The sequence below is a fragment of the Pelecanus crispus genome, chromosome Z (assembly GCF_030463565.1).
Source record: "Pelecanus crispus isolate bPelCri1 chromosome Z, bPelCri1.pri, whole genome shotgun sequence".
NCBI lineage: Eukaryota > Metazoa > Chordata > Aves > Pelecaniformes > Pelecanidae > Pelecanus > Pelecanus crispus.
The window spans coordinates 28,015,758-28,034,907 of NC_134676.1; the positions used below are offsets into that span (position 1 = coordinate 28,015,758).

The 19,150-nt window shown below is 42.4% G+C and overlaps 1 protein-coding gene across 1 annotated transcript in view; it reads right to left on the reverse strand.

Annotated features, from left to right (window-relative positions):
- Positions 1-19,150, reverse strand: part of IQGAP2 (IQ motif containing GTPase activating protein 2) — a 132,512-nt gene that overhangs the window by 93,844 nt on the left and 19,518 nt on the right. The window contains exon 2 of the mRNA XM_075726007.1: positions 17,214-17,313. Within this exon, the coding sequence (XP_075582122.1) occupies positions 17,214-17,278 (65 nt within the window). The 5' untranslated portion in view covers positions 17,279-17,313. The remainder of the gene's footprint in view (positions 1-17,213; positions 17,314-19,150) is intronic.

Genomic DNA, 19,150 nt, shown 5'->3' on the forward strand with positions numbered 1-19,150 from the left:
CTGCTATAATCGGAAACAAGACACACACTTCCTATGTTTTACTCAGGAAATATTGCTTGAGTTTGCACAAGATACATCTGCAGTAAACCAAATGCTTAAAGATTTCCTCCCATGCAAAGTCAAAATAAGAGAAGACAAAAACCACAGTACAAGAATTGGAACATAAATTTCATGTTTACTTCTCAGAGGTGACAAATAGCAAGTCAGGAGCAGATTCAAAGTTAAGCAGGAGGCAGTGAGTGATCCTGAACAGCTGACCCAGGGAATACATCACATGAGGCTTTTTCTGGCTGAGTTCTCTTTTTAGACAATTCACAGATCACAGATTTTACCAGGGCAGTACAAAATACTGGTCAAGCAGACTCTATTCATCCCAAGAATGATCCTCATCCCAAGCTCTGACAACTCCTTAGGTTTTGTCTTCTCTCCATGTTCCCAGACTACTTCATTGGTTTGATGTCTTTTTAACTGTGCTTCTATAAGCAGCACAAGCTTCTGTCTTTCAAGTGCTATTTTGGTAAATATTTTTGTTTCTTCACTTTAAGTGTCTTGGCTATTTAATCTGTGACTGTTAAGTATAATGCACATCTTCAAAATGAAAAACACTTCCAGAAAACACATTTACATTAAGTATATTAACAACATATTTTTAACCATCAGAATTACTATAGCAAATTACCATTTGATTGTCAGGTATCTTAGTTATAGAAACTGTTTAATCTGACATGTTCAGAAGTTGTTTAATCTAGGGGTCAGTGACTATCAGGTCTTATGCACCCCAAGAGATGCAAGCTAGAGACCCACTGCCAAGAATGGGCCAACCTTGTTCCCCTCTCTGTAGCTAAGTCCCCTAACAAGTACATAGCTAGTATTCCCTAACAACTACACAGCTAGCATAGATATGTTGACAGTTAAAGCACATCTAAGCTGCTTTTAAAAAGGAAGAAACTAGTGTGCTTTAGCAGTTCATTGTTAGATGCAAATCACTGTTTACAGTATGAGTACTCAAAGTTTACAGCTCAACATTTGGATGGAGCAGAATCAAGACCTTATCTCTACAGAATCGAGCACTCATTAGCACTTGTTCTGAGGGAGGAGCAATGTTTGAACTGTACCAATTCAGAATTTCCAAAATCAGAAAGATTTTTTTTTTTTAAGTAAGACTAATACCATTGTTCATAGCATTATGTAAAATATTCCCCCCCAGCTGCTAAACTGAGAGAGGGTTCCAGTAAGACTATGTGCTGGCAGCCACCGTAAGCCCACCACAGGGCAAGGTGCTTCACAGGACAGTCCTCCAGGTTGCCACCTCCCTGCACATGATGTTACCCCTGAGTCCTTACCCATCCCTTTCATGGCGGCTCCAACCAGACCAGGTGGAGAAACATGACAGGTCTCATCACATTGAACACCAACCCTTTCTGCCCACTCATCAGCAGTCTTGCACTCCTGTCTATTGCCCTCCCGCCTGCCTTTTTAAGGCAGAGAAGGAACAATCTTTTCATTGTCTGAGGCAGCTTCTCGCCACATCCAAAAAGCTATCCTCAGGCCCTCAAGCCCCTCCTTCACTGCTTTTCCAGCTTCTTGGACTATTTGACTATGATCCTGTTGGGACAGGCTTTTGGGAGAGGCTTGCAGGGTTTGCTGGAGCTGTTCCTCTGCTCCCTGCATGGGCCACCCCTGCCCCCACACACCATCAAGGCTACATATTTGCCTCTGCTCTTCATCTGTTTCCTCTCCTTCAAGCTCACACTTCAGTTTGTCTGACATCATCCTGGTCTCACTTTTCCCATAAAGACCATTCACAACTTTGCCAGCTGATTTTCTCAGGACATAGTCTGAGGCTAAAGCAGAAAAATAGTAAGACAAACTTTCTTCAAACTCAGGAACAAGCTTTATCAGCAGGGAACTGCAACCCCCACTCTGTCCCTAGCCCTCAGATCCAGCTGATGGGGCAAAAGTGCCCTATCAAGCCTCACATCCAGAACGGAGCACTTCATCTTTCTCTTCCCTCCTTCATTGTTGACAAAACCATTTGGTTGCAACATCAGAGGGAACATCTGAGCATCTTCCACCTGTTTCTTTTACCAACGCATATTGTCTAAATATTGCTATTTCCTTCTCCAAATCTTATGCTTTGACACACATGATGACAGCAGTAAACCATCTGCACTTCACTGTGTTCAAAAGTTTTCATTCTCCACCTGCCTAGCAGAAAACCATGTGCATTACAGCAGCACCATACTTACTGTGCAACGTCTTTTATAGATACTGAGACAGGATATTCACTGTATTCATCCCTAATCTATTCAGTTAGGTCACTCAAAGTTCAGTGTTGCACACACCACTGCCAGACAGGGTATCTGGAATACAGTATTTTCTGGAGTACTCTGAAAAAGCACGACAAAGACAAGGCTCAATCAATGCGACTACTTATAAAAAGGCAAATTTAAGCAATGCAATAACTATGTCAAAGTCAGAACCTTTAGTCCTCCTGATCTGTAGATTTATATCTTCAGCTGTAATACCATATCAGTGAAGCACTTTGCTAATATGAAACCTAATGGGAGTGGAAGGAAAGAAGTGGCAGAAAAAAAGATGTGAAATACTTTGGCAGCTAGCATCAGGTCTGTACCTTTAAAAGCATTTTAGTGCCTCCAATACTCATAATCTGGGGTAAAGATTTGCCAGCTGTAATTCTTCCACACCAGAAGAATGGAGCTGCTTCTGACTTCAACTGGACAGGCAGAGAGATGAACATGTAAAGAGCCTAAGAGATTGCATTTTTGAACTTTTAGGAAAAAAGCCATTATCAGGCTCCTTAATGACTTGGGTGCATGTTTCTTTACCATTCACATCATGGAAAACTGTCAAGCCTGCTGAATATGTGAACAGGTCAAACAGAACAAAGCTATCGGTCCCCTCTCATGTACCCCAGTGCTTTCCCAGGGTGACAGGAAGAACAGGTCACGTTCACTACAAAGCACCTACTGAGTGTTTCTCACACAGTTTCCCCTCAGGAAAGTGACCGGAGTCCATCTTTAACTCCCGCACAGGTATGCCAAGTTTATAATTCAGAACACTTCTTCCAGTCTCCAACCTTGAAAATCCACCATGGGACTCAAGCTGTTTCACCTATTATTTGCAGCTGTTAAAAAGCACTTCTGCAGATCAAGTCATAAGTCTTTAATCTGTCTTGACAGGTTTACATCAATTAATAAATTGTAGTTTGAAATCTTACCTCTAAGAAAACCCAGTACAGTTCACTTGTAGCACCATAAGCCAGCATAGCTAATAGAAATGAATTACAACAAAGGTTCATTTTTTCACCGGCTCAAGCACTTTTGACCTTTAAAACATGACCTCTATTCAAGTCAGGATTGCACTTTAAGCTCATTAAGTCACTTTCTAGTCTTTCCATACTATGTCAGGGTACTTCATCACAATTTCTGAATGCGTGCCTTGAGAGAAACTTTCCGATAGATGATGCATCAGGATAAAAAATGCCTGACGTTATTCAGTTTTTTGGCTCCTTGATCAGACTCCTCGGAGTAATACGGTCATCATGAAAACATTCTGCAACACTGACTCAATAGTATTTCAACGTTTAAATGTCAAACATGGATGAAAGCGGTATTGTGCAAAAGCTCTAACAACTGTTATTTTAGAAAGTGCTTTATCAGACATTACCAAAGCTGTACTTCTAAACAAAGCAGTTTTCTTGTCTTACTTGCATGCTCTAATGCTCCCCAGGCAGAAGTTTTACTAGTAGGCAGCCATGTGAAAGGATTCAGTGCTTCAAGGTGATAGTTATTTTACACTAGACACATGCTTATTTTATAATAGGGGCACTCAAAAAGCTGAATGCCTCATGTTAATATTTGGATGCCTAGTTCAGCTAACAAACTTGCACATCCTCTTCCCAAATCCTTGCTTGGCCAGTTTTAAGAAAGGCAGATGTTCCTCTTCTGTAGCAAAAGGAGGGAAATCCCAGCTGCAGCTTCTTCTGCTATATCTGCTTCCGCTGCTCTGCTACAGATGCTCAAGAAAACAAATGCCACCCCTCCAAGGTCCCTGCTCTGTCATACTGCTGCATGACCTAGCACAATTCTCTGGCTTTAAACAAATGGCTAAAAAAAAAGAAAGTGACCAGCAGAGAAAGGTCAGGAACTTTGTTCACTGGCCCCTTAAAATGAAACTGAGAAGTCAGAGACCTAAAACCAACAAGAGTAAGTCATTCCTTCAGTGCCTTCTTAGCACAGACATCAGCCAAGAGCTCAAAATTTTTTTTCTGCAGAGAACTGGATGGGTTTTCATGCCTGCCAAAAGCACAAGAAGCTGTCATAGCACTTACTTTACAGAAATTAAACATTTGTTTGATCTTACTCTGTCACTCTCTTGATTAAAAAAAAAAGGCTGTTTTGGTGTACTGCTCTTAAAGGCTTCTGGAAGGCCAGAAAGGCATTTTCACACCAGTTTTATTTTCATAAATTGCAGGGCAGCCAGGAAAAAGAAAAAAAAAAAAAAAAAAAGAAAAGGTACCAAAAGGAATTTGCTCTTCCTTGAAAACTCTCAAGTGGTCCTCACACTTTCTCTCAGCCCTACTCCCTGCCACTCCTGTAAACACGAGAATGTTAAAGACTGAGGTGAAAACAAAACTTTCTACAAATTTCTTGTTATGCTTTTTTTGTTGCTGATGAACCAAAGCCTTTGATATGCTGCAGGCAGAGACAATTTTTATTAATAGTCACCTGTTTATTCACATCCTGGGTTACATGAAAGGCCACACAGCTTACTCAGCATTAATTATTAATCTAATCATGTTATCAAAGTACCAGCTAAGCAGAATCATCGCAGAAGGTATGATTCCTCCAGTGACATCCAGTTCACAGACACCACAGAAACAGAATAACTGGAGGACCCTATGAACTCTGCCCTGAGAAAGTGGCTTCTTTTACAACACATGGATCTTGACATCAGTTCAAATCAGGAGTACTACATGCATGTTTCATCTTTAAACTTGCCAGAAACTAAGGCATTAATGAAAATTCTGCACTGCAGTGTAGATGTCAAAGTTTTTAGGAAGCATGTGAAGCAATGTCAGAGTCCAACTGTATACTTTTAAATCTAATGACAAGCCACAAGAAAGGAAGAGTCCTTAGAGATGGACAGATCCAAATTTTTCTGCACTAAAGCAGAATCCAAACCAAAACTGCATCAAATACAATCTTTTCCCTACATACAGATTTTGGCCTCACTTTCAGAAGGCCAAGTAAGTACAAATAACAGCTTTGCTGACCCCAGTGAGTGCTCAGTCCATCAGAAGCCCTTTCCAGATTTCAGAGGAGGTCTCAACTCAGCAGCTGCAGCCTATTGCCTCTTCCTTGGTATCTCAGGTTATTAAAGGTCAAACTTGTTAAATCCTCCAGTTACCCCTGCTTTCCTAGTCTATTTTGCACTGCTATGGACAAGTCGACTCTTTTGTTAGACAGCTTTACAAAGGTCTGAAAATGCTGTTTAACATGTTTTTCTAAGAAGCAAAATAATTACTGTTAACATTCAAAATACTGTTGCAATCTCAGCCAGTAACCACCACAGCAAATGGGTTAGTCCCTACCAGTTACATCCACTGAAAACTCAAGCAGACCCCATCTTTCTTAATTATAGTCTTCTCTGATGATAAAGAGCTTTTAAAAGGAACACAAGATGCTAGAAAAATATCAAGAAGTCTCCCTGTAATATGTTAAGGAGAAACTGGGAGTAAGAGCACATAAGCCCATGAGCAAATAACACCTTCTGGAATAAATTCCTGTTTTAAAGTATGTTCTCTCCTATTACTGCTCACTAAGGAAAACAATATGTGCTACTAACCATCATGTGATATCACTTTGACCTTGAGGAAGTAGAGAAAATGTTGAAATTGGAATCGCAACAGACGTGTATTTATTTAGCAGCATAAGATCAAGGTCTCTCTCTGCAGGGACAGAAAGCAGCACAAATATTAAAAATGTATCCACCAACTTTATAAACTGAACACAGAAATATGCCAATACCATTCAATACTTTACTCCTGCATTTACCAAGATTTCAACTGAAGTCTAAGCTCTCCCAAAAAGAGATAGTAGCCATCCAAGTATTAAATTAATCACAAAGTTAGATCAGTGATCTTGTGGAGGAAAGCTAGGGGAAGGGTACATGAACAGGAGATGTGAAAATACTGTAAAAACATACTATTAAAAATCCAAAAACCTGCAAACACACAGCTCTTCCAGTGCCATCAATACTTTATAAAAAACCCACTTTTTTCCCCTCTCCTAACAACTCATGTTCAACACGAAGTGAAGAGTTTCTATTTCTGTTTTTGAAAGCAGCTGGTGAAAATGCAACTCAAGAGTTACTGGGTGTATCAAGTTGATTGTTCCCTATTCTGTAGTTGTTCATCAGAAAAATGGGAAGCCCTAAAACCTGACTTCAGTCACAAATCCCATTGAACACTGTTCCAGCCAAGAAAGTGCCACTGAGACCAAGGGCTGGCACTCTCTCAAACATGCTGCAAAGCAAATCTCACATGACCAAGCCTGTACATCATGTGCAGGTGTGCTTGAGTAAAATGCACTGAGCTTTCCTTGGGCCATGAAAAGGGATATTATGCAATCTGCAGCTTGGAAGCTGTCAGGAAAGGAAAATGTTTCAGCTTTTAATGTTCACTGTTGCCATATTATTTTATTGCTTTGTTTCTTTAACAGAGAAAAAGAGGTTGGGCACAACGTGTAGGTGTAAATCACGCTATTTACCCATCTTAGAGGAGCCTGTTTGACAGCCAAGCTTTAAAGACACTCGTGCCACAGAGCATGACTTATGATGCATTTGATGCTCTGATGCTTTCTGTAAGACCAGTGGCAGGGTACTCTGTGGGTGACTGTGGCTGGCACACAGCAGTATCCTCCATGCACCCACCCAGCCTCACAGTTCAGGAGCAGCAGCTAGGGTCTGTGCTCTACATTCAGCAGCCCTCCACAAATTCCTCCCACTTTTAAGCCTCCAGTCTGGTGTACTTTTTGCACAGCTCCAGTGCATCATTCCCCTTTCCTTGCTCCTACTGATTCTCCCTATTCCCCCGACTGGGAAACAAACACACCAGTGCCCTGAGCATAACTATGCCACAGCAGGGCAATTCCTGTGCAGTGAGGGGTGCTTGGCTGCAGCAGCCACTGCAGCTTTTATTGCCTTCATGTGCAGATTTTGCCTTTGGCCCTACAACAGGCAGGCTGTTAGGGAGCAGAACAATAGAAGTCATGGGAAGCATTGGTTTTAAGGTAATTTCATGCATTACAAGAGTTCCTCTTAGACTCTTCTTACTGCACCAAATTTCATAATACTCCCATCTGCTTTGATGGTAACCAAGTTTTAGAAATAATTAATGTGCCATAGATGGCAGAAGAGCTTGAGTTGTCAGACTAGCTTTATCACTTCCCTTGCAGGACAAGTGCACCACCAATAGCACAAACACTTTAACAACCCAGGTGGAAGCAATAAGAGCCAGGATCAGAATCTGGTATCTCCTCTCTGCTGCCACGCAAAGCAATACAAGTAGGGTACTCCTGCACTGAAGGCATTTATAGCACATCTTTACAATTGCAAATGTACGAGCTCTCATCCCAGGGCAGGCTAGCTGTTTGTCCTCTGGGTAGCTGGAAAATTATGCATGCAGTTAACCATCATCCTGCCAGAATAAATCTGTACCCAATACCACAATAACAACTCACTTGTCAACACTTCTCAACACTTCTCAACTCACCTTGAATAAAAACAAAAACCTGCAAGATTCTCTCCCCTTCAAGCTGGTAGAGCTGTTACACTTGCAACTAGAGGAGGTCTCTGCTTCCAAGCCAGGACCTGGCTAGCATTTATAGTTGCTGGAAGCCATGTGAAATCCTTCCTAGCACTTCAAGCTGAAGAGCAGCTCCATTCATTCACTTGAGAGGATTCATTCACAGCCCTTCCCCCAGACTCAAATTTGTCAAGCTCAAAACCCATTCACAGCTCTCAGTCCCTACTTCTGAAACCAATTTCGGGCCTTAATTGTCAAGAATGATGCTAGCATGCAGTAGAAACAGTGGAATACCTTAAGTGTTCAAGGCCATGTTTGGCTGCCACTGCAGGAACAGAAAACAACTATCTCACTTCTTTATCTCGAAGGCTAATTCTAACACAAGGCTAATTCTGAACACATACACTGTGGGCAGTTACAGCAAAGATGCTTTGGGCCACCATTTCTCTTTTAACAAACAGAAACAGGTAACTCTATGGATTGTTTCCTCATCTACACATGTACTGGTCTTTAAGAGGTCCTCTGACCACCTCATGCAATTTGGAACTGCAAAATAAAAACCTTGGCAAGGAATATTTTTCGCTTGGGTTTTAAAGAAAACATTCCTTCGCACACACGATTGAATAAGTTTAAGTTGTACTAATTCAAGAATGTATGCCAGTTCCTGAACTCTGTTTAAAAACAGATAAATCATTTAAATTTCCCAAAGAGCGGCTTGGGTTAAAGAACCTTTTCACTTGTCAGTATTCAATCCAGGATTGAAGAGATTACCCTGAAATCTCTCCTCCTGTGTGCTACAGAAAATGCATAAGCAATTGGAAGAAGTGTGGGCAGCTGGAAAACAAGCCAACAATGAAGGACCAAGAGCCAACTTCACAGCTCTCCCCACCTCAGGTGAGGTGAAGAGAATGTGAGGGTTTTACTTGGCCCCACACAGAAGCCCACACATGCCCCTCTCTACATCTATCAACAAAAGTAGCAAAAGCAATTATGGAAGGCTGCCACACTATCAGCTTCAAATGAGAGTGGCTCCGTATCAAGAACAGAAAGTCTCAAATATCCGAGCTTCCTCAAAGGTGCATACATGCGCTTAGTAACCATGGGACACTGCTATACCCCACCTCTTAACAGATCATTGAATTTAAATGCAGGTGAGTAGAAAGACATCTTTCTTAAAGCACGTGAAACAGTGAAACCAACAATACTCAAAAGCACCAGACAGTACACACAGCAAGCCACACAACCCCACTGCTTAACCAATTTGGTTATAAGTCTGACCACATGTTGCTTTAAAAAGCATCTTTCCAAGTCATAACTGTCAGCAATCTAGTCCCTCACAGAGGTCTGCCACTCATCTCATAGTGGGGAATACGGTAGGGTTTGCAATAGCTGTATCTACTAACAAAGGATTCACATGGTGAATTATGGTGAATCATTCACATGTAGTGAGCAACATCAACAGCAAAGCACTTTCTAGCATTACTCCATACCTAAGGTAGTAGGTACCAACTGCCACAGTGCTCCTTCTCCAGTCAGTTAATTGTTAAGATATTTGCACCAGAAGTTATTTTTAAGGCAATCCAGACCTATATCCCTCAGCAACTGCCTTATCCCATCAAGTGTTTGCCTGCAGTAGCTGGAAGGCAAAAGCCAGGTGCAAGGTCACACCTACACATTTAATGAGCACTAACCCCTCCACTCCCTGGATTGTTTTTCTGACCCAGAACTGGAGGTATAGTGGCACATTAGTTCTTTTGCAAATCTCAACAATTACTAGACCAATTTTAGGACCTCCATTCCCAAAGCTGTAGTTAAGCAAGTCATAGGGACCTGGATTTCTAGCATTCACAAAGCTATAGCAAAACCCTTCTGTTCTAGAAGCATGTTTCTTGTGTACACTCAATTTCTTATTTCCAGTACAGTGAGATCCCACCAGCACATACCTGTGGGCTCCTCACTAGCAGCAGTGGTCTATACAAAATAGTGCTATGAAGGTCACCAAGTGAAATTGCTGCCTCACCTCCTCTGATGTATGAAGAGCCATTCAAATCTCCCCCGAGCAGTTTCTGCAAGAGCCAGAATAAACATTTCTTCCAAAGATCAGCAGCTCTCCAGGACATGGCAGTTGGTAAAGGAGGATCTCAGAAAAAGTACACTCCTGCAAGGGAGCTGTTAAAAAGCAGATTGCATCAGCCCAGGTAATTTCCTTATCTGGTCTGAAGCAGACACAGAACCACATAACAAAGGTTTTTGAATGCTGTACTAGGGTTACAGCACGATGGGATGCGTGCCAGGCAGAATGCACCACTTGGTCAGCTACACCAGCAGTGCAGCGTGCAACTGTCACAACCCACAGTCCAGTGTAGGTGGCACAGGCATACAGCACACATGCTGTGATTTATTCCATCATTAACATGTGGGGAAGCAAAGGCCTTGGCTGCTCTCAGATGAATGGGAACTACACTCTGACTTATTGAGCAGGGTCCAAACAATGCAGAAGGACATACCCAAATGCTAAGAGCAACAGTTAAGCCCTTCAACACTAAGCAAAGGATAAAACCTAAAAGTACTTCCATCCCACAGTTACTGTCACAGGTTCTTCCCAACAGCAACTTCATACGAATACCCTAGGCAAGGTACAAACCTCAAGTCCATCTCTAATACCCACAGCTGTGTTCGTCCCTGCACAACTCAGCCTCGAGCTTCCCTTTTCCATGCTTCCAGACATGGAAGTTTTGGCCAGTGATGTGCAAGAATCCCTGCCAGCCTTCCCTGACAGCCTAATTCCTTACTCTTTGGTGTGCTCCATACAGAACTGTAATGACTCAGCTACTACTGATACCTTAGTTAGGCCACCTCAGGTTACACTTAATATTAACTAGGAGCTACTCAGGGTGCAAAATGAAGCCATCAGTTTGATCTGACAAGCACCTAAGTCTTGCAGGTGGAGTATAAATTCAAACAGGCTTTTGAATTGCACCACACATAATCCAAGTTGCAAAGGGGAAAGTGAAGGAGAAATTAAAATGCCGTGTGCTCTCTTGGTGAAACCAAACCTACAAACTACACCAATATGAGGGCATCAGAGCATAAACTAGCTTCAAGTTCATTGTTTTTCTATCACAAAAAAAAAAATCAAAAAAATCACAAGTCCTTTTACAAGAGGGTGGTGCCTAAAACAAAGGTGAAAACTTTGGGAAAGAGAACCTCTCTGAAGTGGCTGTACTGTTAGCTTCAGGGCATGCTATGGGATAAGTGCCATATGGTTTAGTCTCCAAAAAACAAAGGTCACATCCTTCATTACTCAGCAGCGTTATCCAGCAACTATACACACTGAGCAATGACCCATAACGTGCACGAATTACCTCAACATCCCAGTGAGCAGGTCAATGCATCCTGTACAGAAGACAGGAGATCTCTCATAGTAGCACAAAGGTTTCTCTCTCCTTCAGATCTTCCTGTTAAGACTTTTCATATGCAAATATTGCTATCAAAGCAATTATTGGACTGATTGATATCACTGACTCCTGCATATGAAAACTCGGGCATATCTGCACAATTGTATAACTATCTGGAAGAAAAAACTTTTCAAGTCTTCAAGCTGGCAGTGTCTGCTAGGTAAGTACCCTTGAGGATCAAAACATGAAACTACAGGTGTACTTGCTGATCAATACCACTGTGTGGACTGAGCTACTTCAGGGTCAGGTATATCCTGGCTAAGTAGGATTCTTCCAAGAATTTTATCTCTTGAAGTATCATAATTTCAAACATTTGGCCTTTACAGAGCTGCTGCCAGCCATGTTCACTGGTGCTTTATTAGTCTTAAGGCAGACAGAGGGGGGAGATGAGCCAGAGTTCACAGTCTACAACATGTCAGTAGACTCCACTCCCAAAATTTTTTTCTTGACAAACGCATACAAAACAGGTTACCAAGAAGTACCTTAACATTTTCTGCTTACAGTCAGCTAGTTGTACAGCTGTATTACAATTTTATGCATTTACCTCTAAGCACAATGCTTTAAACATTTCCTGTAGTCTGAAAGAAATGGACTTAATATAGTGCATTTAAGTAGCATTAATTCACTCATGAGCTGCCAGCGCTGCATGGTTATGACAACTTTGCTCATGAAACAGCCAGCACACAGCCTTGCAGAACTGACTTGTTCCAAGCCTTTGCAGGACCTCGGTACCCCTGCAGGAACAGGGTGGGCTCCAAATCAACCCTCCATGGTCCCACAGTCCAGCAACTGGAGCAACATGAGCTTTCTATGGTGCTGTGGTACTGCAAAACTGTTAGTCAACTGAAGCCAATTAAGCAGTTCAGGGCTTGACCTTTTAAGTACATTAAACCACATGTACATTTTTATACAGCAGCTTCCAACTGTGATCTCATGAGCAACCAATACCGCAACTAGCCATTGCAAACTAATTTAATAAAACCCAACACAATGAAGGAGGCAGGTTTCAGAACCCGAAATGAATGATTTGATTTTCTGCTATAAAGAAATTGGAAAAGAATGAGCATTTACATTTTTAAATTAAAAAATGGCTTCTCAGAAGAAATTTCCTGGATAGTTTTTCTTCACCATGTTTTCATTGTCCAAATGTTGAAGCTAAAGCTTCAGTTTTTCCATACAAGTTCCTATCCTATTGAACAGCTGAGTAAGAAAAGTAAAACTAAATAAGACAAATGCTGGTAGTTTCAGTTATGAAATTGCAACATACACATTGTGAAACAAAGGGTATTCCATTTCATGCAGAGAGAGACAAAGTTAGTAAAATGAGGCCTCCCATGTTCATATTCAAGCTTAGCATAAGAAGGTATAATTTCCAAGAAGCAAAGAGAAATAGTGTCTGCTTAATTATGGGTGATTATAGCCTTAGCCAGCCACAACAGATTTACTGTAAACTTGATTTACATTATATACCAAAGCTTCAATCACAGTTTAAAACCCCTCAAATCTGTATTATCATTTACAGCAAGCTAAATGCACATCTGCAAACAGACATGCAACAGCAGAAGCCAAACTCAAGGCAGTATCTGATGTTCCGAGTATTACAAAGATAATCTTTGGAAAGGAGGATTTTGTGGTAAATTTTATCTGTCAAAAATAATCTAATCCAATAAGATATTAAGACTTGTGACACAGCTGTTCAAGCCCACCTTAAGCCTTTGTTATTTAACAGAAAAATTTCCCAAGCAATACTGGAAATGGGTTCATGTAATCTCTGGAGAGTTTCTGTTTGAGGCATTCATGGTTATATTGCTCAAAGTGAGTAAATCCCTACTCCTAATTACTTATTCTGATTTATTCTTCTCAGGAGTTCAAGGATACTGGAGACTATCCACTTTTCTCTGCTTTTTAAAATATGCAATAAATTTTCCTTAAAGACAAAAGTAATAAACCAAATGACATATGAGCAACCAAAAACTTAATTTATCAGATGTGTGATTTTGGGGAGAAGGGGACCAGCAATTTAACAGAACAAAATGTTTTTTCTCCATTATTAATATAACACCTATTCAAACATTACTGACCTCTGCAGATATTACAAGCCTGCTCACTGTGTTTAAAAAACAATTTCTTATTCTGTATACATATAACAGGCACTGTGCCTAGCACAGAAGGTATTTGCAGAAGCATCAGCTACCAGCAACAGAATTCTTCTTTCATGTTAAACTTGGAAAGTTTTTATTAAAGCTGGGCTACAGGAAGTGTGCAAACAGTGGTCTGAAAAGCAGCTGAAAGTACACATCTTCCACCCTTTTAATTAACTCTGGCATTTCAAAATACAGAGCTGCTGTGAAATAATATTTTGATTACAAATATGGCGAGAAAATAACATAACTCCTGCCATAGTGCTTTATATAAAGCCATGCTGTGCCCCGTCTTTTGCTATTTATTGCTTATTTGAGTATTTCTTACTCTTCAATATGTGCCAAAACACATTGTGTTTGCACACTGCTGATTAGCTGAAACAGTATGTACTGTCATGTCAGCAGCTGCCAACTGAATGGAGAAACTCACCTTGATTTACCCATTTCAGTCCATTTATTGCCATTGCTATCTACAGTGTCCTGAATACTAAAAAAAATCCTCTCCATGCATTCAGGTTTTATAGAAGCAAAAAAATAAAAAAAGCTTGCAACAGTAAACAGAAATCAAATATGTCAGAAAGGCAGGTCCCACTTCCGGGTGTCACCCAGGAGGGCACTGCTGGGAGCAAGCACGCAGCAGCTGCAGCTCCAGGCAGTTTCACAACTGGCTGCAGCACCTGGAGCCAAAGGCACAATCCTCACTCCTTCAACCCAGCCCCACCATCACAAGCTCACAGCTGGGGAAGGGGGGCCTATACATCCCCAGGGGTCTGCTCCAGCACTGGGGAGCAGGGACAAGCACCCAGTTGGGACCCCTCCACTCAGCAGCAGCAAAAGCCAATCCATCAGCTGGCACTGCCTGCAAAACTGCATGCCCAGCACAGCTGAAGGGCAGGACCTGTTGTGTGCTGTTGAGGTAGCCTGCAGCCTACACCCAAACCTCCCAAGCTTGTGCTGGTCTTGTTTTGCTGCAGTTTGAATTATGACCCCATTGCTCCCTCTGAGGCTGCTATCTCGCTTTCCAGAGTCCCCAGTTTTGTTCAGGCTCTGTTGTGACAAAGAAAATGCTATAACCGTGCAAGTACAGAACAGAGATTGCATGTCAACACGTTTCACCCCTAATCAAGGAGGCAGAGAGGGTGACAACTGTGCAGTGAGAAGAGATATGGCATTTTCTCATGCTGCTGTTTCACCAGGGCGGGGCTGGGGAGCATGCAGTGATGCACCTTCCCCACCCCAGTCTGTCCCTGCCACCAGCCCCGCCCTGCCGGATGGCATTACTTGCCTCTTGAGGAAGCAGGGCTAGGGGCCACACAGGTATGAGACACAGGCATTTCTGCTTGTTTCTCCAAGTTTTTTTTGTACATGTTCCTTGCTGGGTTGTTTTCACATTAGTAAGAGTCTGTCTTGGGCAAAGTGTCATAATGCAACCAAATTCTCCCTTCACAGTGAACTGGTCGGATAAGTTTCCCTTGCCCTCTCTTTTCTCTCACAGCAGCTCTGTCCCCCCTAGAGCACCCCCAGAGCCTGCACCACCCCCACCATCACCAACCTCTCCTCCCTAACAAGCACTGGGACCAGTCCACTGAGGCACAGGAGGAGGACATTCAGCAGCATCAGGCTGCTGCATCAGTTCCACCTGTGACAACCCAGCCCCTTGGCAAGGGAAGCATAAGTCTCCTTACACTGCAGCACTCATCCCCACCTCATGCACTAGCAAGCATTGACCATGAACATTACCAGTAAGTTCCAATTTTCCAAACTGAGATCCAGAAATGCTTCCAGATACCTAACAGCCCTGGGAGTGAGTGTTCTGGCTGCAAAGTCCCATCACTTGCTGGCAAAGCTAAAGGAGTGTTTCTTCTAGAAAACTGCTAATGGTATGAACCCGTATGAAAATAAATACAAGGAAGAGGAGGGGGTTACTCATAGCAGATGCTAATTTAAGTCATTAATTGTAAAAATAGCCACATTTCCTTGTGAAATATCAAGGGAGATACTTCAAATAAACTAAAGGACTTGAGATCAAAGTAACAAGTAGTCCTGGGAAGGGGGGAGGGTGAAAAAAGCCAGGAAGGTAAATTAGTAATAATAGTAATAGAAGAGAAAAGGCTGGATTTGGAAACATTGATATTCCTATCTTGCCAGAAGCCAGCAGGTAAGTGAGTTGCAACACACCCAGGAAGAACCTTCAGTAAAATCCAAGCTTGACTCACTGAGGTTTCCTGAGACAGTGGAGCTCATCTAACATCTCAGCAAGCAAGGTGGAGACCTGCTCCCTCCCCTCTCTCAAGTGTGCGGCTGCACCCCATCCCCTTCCTCTTGCCAGCACTGGTTCTCCTCTGACCCCTTGATCAGACCTAGTCAGCTTACTAAACCACTAGAAAACTAACTCAGCAAAAGAGCTATGAATTTCCTGCCAGCATAGCGAGCTGACTCAGCTGACCAAGGGCAATCTCTTGCAACTGCACAATGGAGGCAATAGGAGTGTGCAGAGCAGAACAGTCCTCTTCAGCAGCAGTAAGACACTTGCCATCTTAAATACGTGAATGGGGAATTGCTCTGCAGTGGAAGGAGAAAGAAAGAGCAAAGCAGGTAATGTCTGCTACAGCAAATGGAACATCATAGTGACTAGGAAGTAAGAATGGCTGATTTTTGTAACAGTGCCCCTAGGACAAGATCATTGGCGGCTAGTTGCCCCACAACTGCTAAATAGGTAACCATCAGTGCCATGCAGTGATGGCGAGGGGAGGGGAACGGTGTGGAAACAAAGCCCAGGCACTGTTTTCTGGTTGATTCCTGACTGAACTACACTGGGTTACTCCATTCTAAAGATCCTATGGTTTGTCATCACACTGAGGTTTCCCAGCCTGCACTACTAATCACAGTTTTCTTTCTCTACAGAAATTCCTAGTTAAGTCATCCAACTAAAGTTTAGGACTAAAACCACCATCATCAACAAATACAGAGTAGAAACAGGACAATTACCAGTGGTTCCCAGGGCAATAAACTGAGTACAACAGGCATCTTTGACCAGACTGAATGTAAAATATGCTTTTACATACGATAAGAGCAGCACTTCAAGAAACTCCAAAAGCACAAGGATATTGCACCTTCTTTCCTTGCTCAGCAATTATGAAAATATTGTTCCATATTTGTTTTGAGGATGAAATGTACATAGCACAGTACATTTGCACAAATGTGATAAAATCCCTGTGCACTTGCAGATTGGTGCTTCATCATAGGCTGTTGCTTCAAGAGATGAATACTCTTCACCAATGGGTTAGAAGGATTAAAGGAAGAGCAGAGTCCAGGTTATCTTATTGCCCTGCCTGCACTTACCATTGAAACACTAAGATGATACGGATCATTAATCCAGTAAGAGCCCAGGTGATTTTCTGCCATCTTAGCAATCTGAGTCACTCCACAAGCACTAGCACCAAGAAGGGAGCATGACCACACAGCCAGGAACAAGAGTTTCCCCAGTTAGTCAGAGGCCTGACTCAGCTTCTCACAAAACCATAGCCTTAGGTTTTAGTACCCAGTCCCTACTTTCATTGAAGATGGTCACTGCAGTAACTCTGAGATTATTTCTAAGTCCTTCTTTGAATTAAACTTTTCACATTGGGCATTAGTTTCTTATACAGAATGCTATATAATTCCAACATTAAATTAATCCAAGTAATTCAAGAAGTTGAATTAAAAGTTACAATGCTCAAGAACACAACAGGCCTGAACCTCTGTATTTAAAGGCCAGGTGTAAGTGTGCTTTCATTTACTTACCTTTTTGCTTCTTCTAAGTGGCACAGATACTCATAAGCAATGTTCTGACGCCTCCTCTCATCCATTTCTTCCGCTGAAAGCCTTTCATCATCCACAATAGCTGCAAACAGAAACCCATATCAAGTTACACACGAGTCAGGAGTGATTCGTAGAGCAATTTTGCTGAGAACCTAGACAAATTACTGCAGAAGAGAAATTTAAAAAGCCACCCCTCCTCCTCAAAAAGAGGCCCTTTTATAGCATGGTGCACAAAGGTATTTAGATCACCAAGAAAATGCTGTTCTCTGTATGGTGAATTCCTCAAGTTTCACTTGTTCAAAACCAAGTGTGCATTGCTCTTTGTCCATTGTCTGCTTTGGGGGCAGGACAGAGCACTCAAACATGTGGGGCTGAGGCTGGGACCCAACAGAGTTTCAGCTCACACATCCCCAGAGGAGTTTGAGTACTCCCATGTGGACGCTCAGAGCAAGCAGTAGGTGGAGCAGCCCCGCGCTAAGCAGAGCCTCAGCAGTAGAGATGAAGACAACAACATACTGCAAACGTATCTCAAGGGCAACTGGGGAACCAGCTGCAGCTTCAGCAACCTCTAAGACTGACAGACCGAGCTGACTCCTACTGATGAGACTGATAAGGGCTGTAATTGAATGAACAAGCTGTGGTATTCACACCCCTACTTACTGCTGCAACCACATCACCTCCCATAAAAGCACTCTCCCGGCCTATTAAGGATGACTCTATGCACATCCCCAGCCACAAACGACCCTTATTATTAACAACTAACTACCCCATGACTGGTGTCACTCTCTTTGTAGGGTACAGAGGACCTCTGAACAAATCTGTAATTCTTCCAAATGTTTCTAGCAATGGATCTGAAGAACTGTACAGTAGTGCTAACTTCTTGCTGAGTTTCAATCACAGCATGTGAGGCTTTTGGAAACAGCCTTCAGCATAAACCAGTTAACCAAAATGACATCCTGCTTGTGCTAGCGGCTGCCAAAAGAGCTGGCCCTGCCCTCCCTCATGTTTCCCAGCCACATACTCTCATCACCTCTTGTGTCAGAGCTGGCAATCTGTGGCTGCATCAGGGAAGGAGAACAAGGGGCGGCCCTTGTCAAAGAGCGACGGTTATGAAGAGACCTGCTTCTAGCAAGATCAGGTCCTTGATCTGAGCTCCTGCACACCTGCAGTCATGCTGGTGCAGGCACAAGGGAGGGGACAGAAAAACAGGGCTGGGCCAGCCACTTTCTGCAGCAGACCATAGGCCAGTTAGCTAAGAACATCAAGATGCATTGTTGTTAAAAAAGAAAAACCACAGGCCCCTCTCCTCCTCAAATGCGCTGCAAGATGCTTTTTTAGTTCAGCTGCCACACAGATTGTACACACCATGAGCAAGTTTTCAGCATTACCCTGATGCATCTGCCTCATGTAGTGGATAAACACCTTCCAGTAGCTGATACAGGCAACTCAAGTAAAAGGCACCATAATAAAGAAGGAAGCTGGGCTTTAGAAGTACATGCATACTTTGAACGTTGTACCACAAAAAAAAACAACACAGAAGTGATCCCACATGCATTTACTGAGGTCACAAAAGAAATGACACTACTCACCCATGTTTTGGACTGATGCTACCACACATTTGTTAATGTATCATATAGCTGCTTTAGGCTTTGTAGTTTCAATTTTAATCACCACAAGCATTGATATCTGTCATCTTCCTTTGCTTTTAAGATGGCTCTTCCTAATTAGCCAGAAGGTTCATACATGGATAAAACAAATACATATCTTGCTCCAAGGCCCTTTTAAGTCTGGTAGCTCCAATAAGTGTGACTCACTCTAAAATGAGCTCTTAGATACTGTAATCAGGTCATCACTTGCTACAAACCAAAACATTCATTTGGAGGCAAACATGAGATGCAGGTGGTAAAACACTCAGCCTG